Genomic DNA, 11,536 nt, shown 5'->3' on the forward strand with positions numbered 1-11,536 from the left:
TGTTTAACTTCAGTGTTAGTCGCTTGTGAACCAGACCAGTGCACTAAGCGTCAGCACGTACGGAGCTTTGCAAAGTATTTATCGATCGAAGAATTGATCCAGTCATATCAAGTCATTTGTTCCAAAGCCAAGCCAAGCCAAATGTCAGCTATGCCAAAGCTTACTGCTCAAATGCCATATGTCAAAGCTTCCACATAAAGCCATATCAGGAAGTGACATTTTATATATGTGTGCACTTATATATTTGTATATGTACAAATATAATTATATATGTATATATGTATATTTAATTAAATATAATATATATAATATATATGTATATGTTTTTAAACATATGTATATGTATATTTATATGTATATATATTTAAATAAATATATATGTATATAGTATATGTATTTATATTTTACATAAACATTTATATATTTAAGTGTATATACATATATTATATTATGTGCATAAATATATGTATATTTATATGTATAGGTAATTATATATATTCTATATATATATATTAATATTTATATTTACATATAATTATATGTATATTATATATATTTAAATATATGAGAATATATTTAAATATATGTATATATATATATTACTATATGTTTATATAAATATTAATTATATATATTTATATGTATATCTTTATTTATACATATATTTATATAATATTATGAATATAATATAATATATATAATATATGATTTGTGCCAACTCAAGATTTGAGCTAATTTGGCTAAGTTGGGAGAGGAGCAAACTCAAGTCAATCTCAGTCAAAGGAGTGATAACAAGGAAAGCTTTTACAATGGTGGAGCAACTTTTGACTAAGTCAAAAGACACTATGGTGGAAGCTATATGAGGAGCAACATTTGACCGAAGTCAACAGCTCTTCCTCACTTAGAAAATTCTCTAAGTATCATCACAAGTGAAGACAATGCACTCTTGAGGAGCAAACTTTGACCAAGTCAAAGTTCGTCCCCAAGTGATGAGAGAGAACAAGGAAGCTATGTGAGGAGCAACATTTGACCAAAAGTCAAAGGCTCTTCCTCACTTAGATAATTTTCTAAGTACATCACAATGGAGTATCCACACTCTTGAGGAGCAAACTTTGACCAAGTCAAAGTTCGTCCCCAAGAGATGAGAGAGAACAAGGGAGCACATTCAATATGGAGTTTCTTGGAGTTAGATTTATTTTGTTAAATCGAATCCGTCCAGGACGAACTCAAGTCGTCCAGGACGAACTCGTTAACCATGATTAGTTTATGAAAGCCTATAAATATGTGATTGTGGTTCTCACAATTATCATCATCCTTCGGGATGGATGGCCAAGTGCTATGCACAAACTCTCTCAAATATACACACACCCTAGCCTAGTTTTGTACCATAAATATTTGTAGTGGATAGGGCTTGTAATATTTAGAGGAGTGGTCATTGTAGCCAACCTTCGGGTTTGGATTTGTAGCACCTTCGAGGTATTTATCAATATACAGATATACCTTGGAAAATATTGTGTGTTGGTTTAATATTTTCATATCCTCAGAAACCGACCCGATATATATCCGGAACACGAAACCCATTACAGGACTGCAATTTATTTATCCGCAAGATTCGAAAGAATTTTAAATTGTAGTGAGTATCGTATTCAACCCCCCCTTCTACGATACTTTGGACCTAACAGCATCCGTTCTCTCTCGACTGGAAAAAGATAAGCAAGTGATATCACTGCTATACAAAATCTCCGACCACTTTTCAACGAGTTTCGCTGGTGGAGAAATCTAGGAAGAAACCAGAAGATAGGATGAAAACTCTTGTAACTTCTATTAGGCTAATTTGTGTATGTCACTTTCTCATTTATTTTGACTTGGATTTCGATTGGTTTGTATGACGATTATTGTACCTCTTTTGGATTATTGGATATTTGATGTTTGGATTTGTGAAATGATGTTTGGATTTGTGGCATATATGCCTAGATTATCATGTTTACAGGAAGAGTTTTTGTTTTTTTTTAAAAAAAAATGTTGCTATTTCATCGAATTATGTTGCTAAAAAGTTATAAAAGTATTGCAATATGGTCGATATTATTGCAATATCTTGGTCAAAATCATTGCTATTGATCTAATATTGTTGCTTTAAAGTCATTAAAAAGATACAAATTTAAGCTAATGTAATACTATTTAGACGTTGCTGTAGGCAAAAAATTGTTGACAAATCGATTTATTGCAATGAACTAACTCTGTTGCTATATGATGCTATATTCGTTGCTAAATTGACCAATTGCAACGCGGTCAGATGCAACGCCAAAATTTTGCATATTTGTTGCCATAGACTCTGTTGTAACAAATATAGCACTTAAAGCAATATTTTCTCAGCGTTGCTATAAGCAATCTATGGTGTAGTGCTTTTTGCTCATTAATATTGTTGTTGATTCTAACCCTTCAGTTAAACCCAAAGATGGCTCGTTTCAAGCAAACCGCGCGTAAGACTTGTGGGAACTCGGGGTATGCCTATAGCAGGATGTTGGAGGGTAGGGAACTAGTAGTTCCCTAATGTTTAAAAACTTTTGGGTTTTAAACTTGGTAGATGTAATTGACTTAAGATATTTTGACTTAGGATATTTTGGTTTATAATATTAAAAGATGTTTAGATGTTGTTCAAACTCTTACATGTGGATCCGGGGATGTGGTTTAGGGTTGTAGCTCTATTATTCTAATTAATTGTAGTACCTCACTGTTTAATCAATATTATGCATATTTCCGCTAATTAGTATTCTGGGTCCGTCACATGTTTTGTGTATTATCATTTTCGGTAAGTTGAAGCTCATCAATGTTGTTTGGCTTAAATTTATAGAAACCATCCAAGTTTACCTCTTTGAACACCACGACAACTAAAGAAAAAAAGTCGATAAATTAACCTTCAAAGTTCTGAAAATGTATAGCTTAACCATGATTGAGCAAAATAAAACCGAGTAACGGAAGAGTGAAGCACACTTGCTGTTTGGTGGAGGTAAAGACACAACTTGGAAGGCACAAACATTATTGAACAACTTAATCATCCAAGCCTGTCCAAAAAAAAAACACGGTGCAATAGAAATTAATATAGAACCTCAGTATATGTTTTGGTCATGCTTAAGTTGTTAGGAAGTTTCTCAGCACCCGTATCTTTCTTAATCTAATACAATTAAGCACAGTTCTAAAAGTCGGTAATTAATCATAATTAATCACCGATTAATTCATATTCCGTAACTCGTCGAACTGATTAAATATCTGATTATTTTATTAATCATCCGATTAATTCTTGATCAATCTAATTAATCTCCAATAATTATTGTTCCATGACTTCACCGATTAAGTCCGATACCCATTTTTCACAACACTGCAATTAAGTAATTTCGTCGGGTGTTATGGCCAAATATCAACTCGGCGGATGATTGCGTAGACCTCGCCTCAAGTCACGGAAAGCACCAATCTCCGAGATTTTCCTCGCCCATTATATGGACCTCGCCATCTATGCGGCCCGGGAAGTGAGGACCAGTAACAGATGGACCCAGGTCAGCAGAACAGTCCTCGCCCAGTAAGGGTCCTCGTCCATTATGGACCCTCGTCCTAGGCATGTGTTAGACCTCGCGGCCCAGTGACTAGCGGCCCAAGTCTTCAAGGAGTCCTCGCTCATTGTTGAAGGACCTCGCCCAGTGCTTACCTTCCTCGCCCAATGTGGAAAGGGCCAAATGCGCCTGGTCCTCAGGCCTAGTTATTATTGTTTTATCTTGGGCCCAGGCCCACCATCAGCCTCGCCCTAAGAGAGGACGGGGGGCTAGCCCATACAGTTGAGTCCAGGGAGGTCCACATGGGCTAGTGCTGGTCAGCCCACCTAGTTCCGTGCTCCTTGGAAGAAGCTGGGCTCCAGAAGCCCATATCCATCTGATCTAAGGCGGTGGCCCATCGCTGGAACCAAGGAATGAGAAACCTATTCTGATTAGGTTACTTGTTCCCCAAGAACTACGTCTGGCTTGATCCCTATAAATAGGGTACGTAGGCACATCGTTTGGGGATAAGTCACAACCCTTGCAAGAGCGAATACTCCTTCGATCTTGTGAGAAAACCCTGATTCCCTGAACGATCTCAGCCAAACCCAAAATCACCACCCATACTCCGTCGTCCGCCGTCATCATCCACCACAAGTTCCAGCAACCCTCCCCGAATCTTGTTATCACCAGATTCCTCCGTTAATAATTGGCGCTAGAAGGAGGGGCTTTTTGACATCTATTGGAGGAAGGATGTCTCAGGATATGAAGAACGACGCTATGGATCAGAACCAGAAGGCTAGGGTGGACCCAACTGTCATCGAGATTACTGATGCGCCACCACCGCCACCGTCCGACAATCAACAATCCCTATTCAATACTCCCTTGACGACCATACAGGCACCCATCATGATGTCCAACACCCAAACCTTCGACACCTTCACCGCCTTCACCAATACCATGAAAGCTGTCTCCGGCCGCATGGACTCCATGGAAGAAGTGGTACGGTCGTTGCCAAGAGACACCGGGAAGCCACACGAACAGAATCGTCGTCACCACACTGGAGGAGATAAGAGCAAGGGAAGGTCCTCCCATGGGACACATCGCCAGGGAAAAGAACCCATAACGAAACCACCAGAATCACACAAGAAGGCTGATGATAGGTTTCGCACTATAAAACCCTAGAACTTGCATTACGATACTCCCGGGACGCGACGTCCCCCTGAAGACAAAGGCCAAGCAAAAATCGTGATATCCCAATACATCGACAAATCCGTAACCGAAGAGCAACGTCGGGAGGCCAATAGAAAGTACGAAGAAGAACTTGCCCGGGATATCCGTAGTATCAGACAGCAACATCGACTCGTAACCGTCAAAAGTGAAGCCAAAGACCATCCCCCACCACCGATCGAAGGTAGTAAGAAAGTCCTTGGAACCACCACTGAGGAAAAACGCTCCTCTGGGGGCGAAGGAATCAACAAGGAGAAATAATTAGTGGTTTATGAGGGAAGGAGAAAGCCTTATTATCAGCGGGAGACCCCGGAAAAGAATCACTCTTACAGGCAGAATCGCCCCCTTTCACCTCCCAGAGATCGAAGCTATCGCCAAGGCTTCTCTCGTTATTATCATTCAGGCTATCGTCAGGACTCGTCTCAGGACTACCGACAGGATTATCTACGACCCTCGCCTCGTCATCATCGTCGCCCGACGCCTCCGATGTACCGTAGCTCAACATCTCAGTCTTACAGACGCCCGACGCCTACCAATAACCGAGGCCCAACTCCGCAAGGAAACCTTCCTCCTCCTCCACAAGGAAACCTTCCTCCTCCGCAAGGAAACCTTCCTCCTCCACAAGGAAATCCGGTAATGATTCCAGGACTAGATGGTGTATCTGTCGACGCTCTGAAAGGATTGTTGGTACAATTTGGTGTGCAATGACACACGGTTTCAGAGGAAGCAGCCTCTCCCTTCTCCACCGCGGTACGACAATCCCCCCTACCGGCAACCTTCCGAGGCACAAGAGATCTAAGGTATAATGGAACAACGGACCCGGCAGAGTACATTGGGCGCTTTACAACGGAGATGGAGTTACACCAGGTATCTGATCTGACCAAGTGCCGACTTTTAGCTTCAACTTTTAGGGGAAACGCCCACCAATGGTTTCAGAAGATCGGACCGGGTAGCATTGGGTCATGGGAGCAGATGCGTAGGATGTTCCTCACTCAGTTTCAATCATCAATCCATTATGCCCCACCTGTTACCACTTTAGCCAATATCAGACAGAAGGAAGGAGAGACACTTCAAGCCTATTTCCGAAGGTTCAACGCTGAAGTCCCACAGGTAAGGGGAGCAACCGACGAGACCGTTAAGAATTTCTTGATAGCGGGAGTAAGAGTAGGCACGGACTTTTGGAAGGCACTTCAGAGGAAAGAGCCACCTACACTAGCAGCCCTGTATCTCTTGGCGGAACCATATAAAAGGGAGGAAGAGGCTCTCGCAAGTATTACCAGACATGACGCCAGTTCATCAAGGACATCTAGGCAAAGGAAGAGAGATAGGACGCCTAGTCCTAGGATGGAGAAAAAGAATACTGTCAACGCCCTTGATGTCAGACCTGTCTCGGAAGAACGGAACAGCCCACCACGCCAACCTAGCCCCATAAGAAGAAGGTCAGATATCGATCATTACACTCCCTTGGTTGCATCTATTGAACATATATTCGAGGTGAACAAGAAATCAGGGATCTTTAAGAAACCAAACCCACTGACCTCTACTCAAGTCAAAGATAAGAAGAAGTTCTGTGCCTACCACGAATCACATGGTCATGATACCCACGAGTGTCGCCAACTTAAGGAAGAGATTGAACAGTTGATCAGGAATGGTAAGCTAACGGATTGGGTTGTTAGAGAGGTGAGAAAGCATAAGGATACTCCCATCATCACTTTAGTACCCGAAGCCGAGTCTGAAGTACCTGCATCAAGTGGGAGGAGACAACAGGAGTGCAATGGATAGGTATGCCAAAGAAGCTAGACAACCCCCTCTCACTAATGTCTTTCGTCTTTCGGAGAGACCACCTAAGTTGTTCAAGGGAGAGGATACTCAGATCATATTTTCAGAGGAAGATGCTTGATGGGTCCATCACCCCCACGCTGATGCTCTGGTCGCAAATGTAAGGATTGGATCAAGGAACGTTCATAGGGTGTTCGTGGACAATGGCAGCTCCGTGAACCTATTGTACTACTCCACTTTCCAGAAGATGGGTTTACTAGACAAGGATATGGCTCGAAAGACGACTTATCTATACGGTTTAACGGGGGATGCAGTCAGAGTTAAAGGGACTATAAGGCTACCAGTGACGCTCGGAGAGGATCCGGTCTCCGCTACCCAAGTGGCTGAGTTTATGATCGTAGAAGCCCCAGCCTACTATAATGCTTTAATCGGGAGACCTATTTTGAAGGACATGAGAGTTGTAGCCTCCATATATCATCTGTCTATGAAGTTCCCAACTCCCAGGGGGGTAGGTTGCATCAAAGGTTGTCAATATGACTCTAGGGATTGTTATAACCGTACCATAAAGACAGCCTCGAAGTTCAAAGCTGATATTGATCCTGACGAAGAGATGCTCGACTTCAAAGAAGAGAATGCGGAGGAGACAAAGAGATCCTTTAGACCACTCAGGTTCACCAAAGCCTCCACCAATATGATCTATACAGTACAGTTCCCCGAGGAAGAGAACTCACAACAAATTAGATGGGAAGAAGAAAAGCAGAAGAGGTTAGAATGGAAGGAGGCGGAAACAACACTCCCCAGCCAGACCATATTGCAGATCGAAGGACCTCCGCCTGTGCCATCTGACACAGTCATCGAAGGATTAGTCGAAGAAGCCAGCGAAGATGAAACAGAAGAACAGAAGCTGATGCGGGCGAGAAAGGGAAAGATGGTTATTGATGATCCAGCATTACACCCATCAGATTACCCAAGGCTTCCCCCGTTTGAAGGTGAAAGTTCGAAGTCTGCTGACACAGTTCACCCGAAGGTTGATGATGACGATCTAAGAGATGTCGATCTTGACCCCAGACTACCAGAAACACTGCAGAAGGTAGGACCGGCCGAGGACACAGTTGGGATCCTGGTTGATGAGAATGATGCTACGAAGGTCTTATTCATTGGTATTCGTCTTGACAATCTAATGAGGAAGAAGATGGTAGACTTTTTGAAAAGCAATCTTGATGTATTCGCCTGGAGCCATGCTGATATGACAGGATTGATCCGAACATTATATGTCACCGCTTGAACATTGATCCGAGGAAGAAAGGTATCAGACAAAAGCGCAGACCCATCAGCGGTGAACGAGCAGAAGCACTAAAAGCGGAGGTCGATAGACTTCAGAAGGTTGGTTTGGTTAAAGAAGCTTATTATCCGGAATGGCTGGCGAACCCAGTGCTGGTGAAGAAGGCCAATGGAAAATGGAGAGTATGTATCGATTTCACAGATCTGAATAAGGCATGTCCAAAAGACAGCTTTCCTCTTCCTAGGATTGATCAACTAGTTGACGCTATTGCTGGCCACGCCCTATTAAACTTCATGGATGCCTACTCCGGCTACAATCAGATCCCAATGTATGAGCCAGACCAGGAACACACCTCTTTCATCACGGACCGTGGTCTCTACTGCTACGTTGGAATGCCTTTCGGAATTCTGAATGCTGGTGCTACTTATCAAAGACTGGTGAATATGATGTTTAAAGACTTGATAGGAAAGACGATGGAGGTCTACGTTGATGATATGCTTGTGAAGTCTAAGAAAGCCCCAGACCACATCAAACACCTTTCCGAGATGTTTTCGATACTCAGGAAGTTTAACATGAAACTCAACCCACAGAAGTGTGTCTTTGGCGTGGAGTCGGGAAAGTTTTTGGGATTTATGGTAAATCACAGAGGTATAGAGGCTAACCCAGCAAAGATACAAGCCTTGCTCGACATGAGATCGCCCAGCACTGTGAAGGAGGTCCAAAGTCTTACAGGAAGGATAGCCGCGCTCAACAGGTTCGTCTCCAAGTCAATAGATAGATGCCAAGAATTTTTCAAAGTCATCAAGGGAGTTGGGAAAGATTTCAGGTGGACGACCGAATGCGAGGCAGCTTTCCAGAGTTTGAAGAATCATCTTGCCACACCTCCCATGCTCGCCAAACCCCTCGAAGGCTAGACACTTATCCTTTACTTGGTTGTTTCTGATTATGCTATTAGTGCTGTTCTTGTTAGAGAAGAGGGAAACTTGCAACTGCCTGTGTATTATGTGAGCAAAAGGCTGCTCGATGCTGAGACTAGATACACGAATATGGAAAGGCTGGTGTTCGCTTTACTCCTGGCAGCAAGGAAACTTAGACCATACTTCCAGGCTCATAGAATCGATGTACGAACATCCTACCCGTTACGCCAAGTTCTGTACAAACCTGAGGCTTCAGGAAGGATGTTGAAATGGGCGGTTGAGTTGGGACAATTCGATATTGAGTATAAGCCTAGAAGTGCCATCAAAGGCCAGGCGTTGGCCGACTTCATATTAGAGTTTCCAAACGACCCCGTGCTGGTGGATGAGATACCAAGTAGCGAGGTAGAAGTTAAGACCGGAGAAGAAGAGGAGGCTTCCTACCCATGGTGGGTGATGAATGTTGATGGGGCAGTTAATCAGGATGGCGCCGGTGCGGGCATCTTACTTACCAGCCCCGAAGGAAGGAAGTTCAAAAACGCCATACATCTTGGCTTCCCTGCCACCAATAACGATGCTGAATATGAAGCCTTGATTGCTGGATTGAGATTAGCAAAAGAGCTCGGCGTGCAAAGAATCGCAATCCACAGCGACTCGATGTTGGTAGTCTACCAGGTCAATGGGGGGTACCAGGTAAAGGCATACATAACAGAGCTTTACATGAACCTAGTCCGAAGGCTGATTGAAAGTTTCAAGACGGTTAGACTCGAAAAAATCCCGAGAGAAAGTAACGCCGAAGCTGACTCCCTGGCCAAGGCCGCGTCTCAGAAAGATCCTGGAGTTTTAGGAATGATCCCTCTTGAGTTACTTGATCACCCTAGCGTGCCCGAGGCTGAGGTACATCAGATCGAAACCGAAGAGGCTGTTGACACATGGATGACCCCGATCTGGTCTTATATTAAGAATGGAACTCTTCCAGAAGACAAGACGGAGGCAAGAAAGCTACGCTATAAGGCGGCCAGTTATGTTGATTATAAGGGGTCGCTCTACAAGCGAGGCTTCAACCAGCCTCTACTGAAGTGCATCGGAGGCGATGAATGTAACTACATCCTGAGAGAAGTACATGAGGGAATATGCGGTAACCACTCGGGGGGTAGCTCGTTGGCCCAAAAGATACTTCGGCAAGGGTACTACTGGCCTACGCTAAAGGAGGACGCACTGAAATTTGCTAAGGCCTGCGATAAGTGTCAGAGGATCGCCAACTACGTCAACAGTCCTGCAGCTCCGCTTACATCGTTGATGAGCCCATGGCCCTTTGCTATGTGGGGAATATACCTGATTGGCGAGCTACCAAAAGGCAAAGAAGGTGTCAAGTATGCAGTGGTGGCGGTTGATTATTTCACAAAGTGGACAGAAGCAGAGCCATTAGCAACTATCACAGCAAAGAAGTTGGTCGAATTTGTGTATAGGGCTATAGTGTGCCGCTTCGGCATTCCATATAAATTGATCTCCGACAACGGAAAACAGTTCGACTGCAAAGAGATGAGGGAGTTATGTGACAACCTAGGAATCAAGAAAGGTTTCTCGGCTGTCAGCCACCCACAGTCGAATGGTCAGACAGAAGCAGTTAACATGATCATAAAGCATACTCTGAAGGCGAAGCTCGAAGACAAGAAAGGCAATTGGCCTGAAGAACTGCCCAATGTGCTTTGGTCCTACAACATGACTCCTAGAACAACTACCGAAGAGTCACCTTTCAACCTTACCTATGGATGTGAAGCTATGATAACTGTAGAGCTAGGAGCCGGATCATTCAGAAGAGATAATTTCAACCCAGAAGTGAACGAGGTCAACCACCGTCTACACCTGGATATGCTCGAAGAAACCAAATCAGGAGCCCAGCTAAGGATTGCATCATACCAGCAAAGAGTGGCGAGGCATTATAACACCAAAGTCAAGGCTAGGCCATTCCAGGTAGGCGATCTAGTTCTACGAAGAGTCATGCCAAACACCAAGGTAGCGAGCCATGGAGTCTTCGGAGCTAATTGGGAAGGACCGTACAAGGTGAGAGTGGTGCTGTTTTCTAGAACATATTATCTGGCAGACCTAGAAGGGAGAGATATCCCCCGAGCATGGAATGCCGAGCACCTCAAGAAGTATTATCAGTAAGCTGGAAGACACCCTCGTCATCCGACTCATGTACTCTTTTTCCTTCACTAGGGTTTTTCCCACTGGGTTTTACCTAGGAAGGTTTTAACGAGGCATGGTGAAGGATCGACTCGCAAGAGGGGAGGTAGCTGTTTATGTTTTCCTGTTTGTTTTAGTTTCCTGTTTAAAGTATTCAAGCATGAGCTTTGGAACCAATAAAATTACTCCCAAGCCTTGGGGGGTAGGGGTTGTACGTGCCCTTCGGCAAAAGCATCATGTAAGCGTACTACTATCAATAAATTTCGAATTTCTAATATTTTTGTATTGCTTGGAACATGAAGACCAGGGACAATCTCCCTGCTGCTTAGGAACCCGTCTACGTATGTAATCGAGACATATGTATGACACCCTCGGGATGCACGGAGGACCGTCTCCACATGACGGTTCGAAGGAATTCCTATGCCCTGATGTCCCGTACTTCCGGTAAACCATCAAGAAGACCCTCAGGGGTGCAGCTTTGGAAAACCCTCCGGGGTTGGAGTTTTATGTGAAAATTGTTTTTATTTTTTACTTTTATTTTGCCCAAGGAAGGTAGAGGTTGACGACGTACCTCCTTGGATGCCTAGGATTTAAGTAGACGTGGTCCCTACTGTCCCAGA

General features: G+C 43.6%; 2 protein-coding genes across 2 annotated transcripts; both read left to right on the forward strand.

Moving 5' to 3' along the window:
- Window positions 1–5,606: 5,606 nt before the first annotated feature.
- On the forward strand, window positions 5,607–6,536 carry LOC135148461 (uncharacterized). The gene has a single exon (XM_064083688.1). It carries the CDS (start codon window positions 5,607–5,609, stop codon window positions 6,534–6,536), a length of 930 nt encoding a protein of 309 aa, XP_063939758.1.
- A 244-nt stretch (window positions 6,537–6,780) lies between these two features.
- LOC108203469 (uncharacterized) lies at window positions 6,781–10,898 on the forward strand. Its single transcript, XM_017372413.2, has 3 exons — window positions 6,781–7,728; window positions 7,836–8,569; window positions 8,771–10,898. Exons 1-3 carry the CDS (start codon window positions 6,781–6,783, stop codon window positions 10,896–10,898), a joined length of 3,810 nt encoding a protein of 1,269 aa, XP_017227902.2.
- The last annotated feature ends 638 nt before the right edge of the window (window positions 10,899–11,536 follow it).

Source organism: Daucus carota, chromosome 8 (assembly GCF_001625215.2).
Source record: "Daucus carota subsp. sativus chromosome 8, DH1 v3.0, whole genome shotgun sequence".
Taxonomy (NCBI): domain Eukaryota; kingdom Viridiplantae; phylum Streptophyta; class Magnoliopsida; order Apiales; family Apiaceae; genus Daucus; species Daucus carota.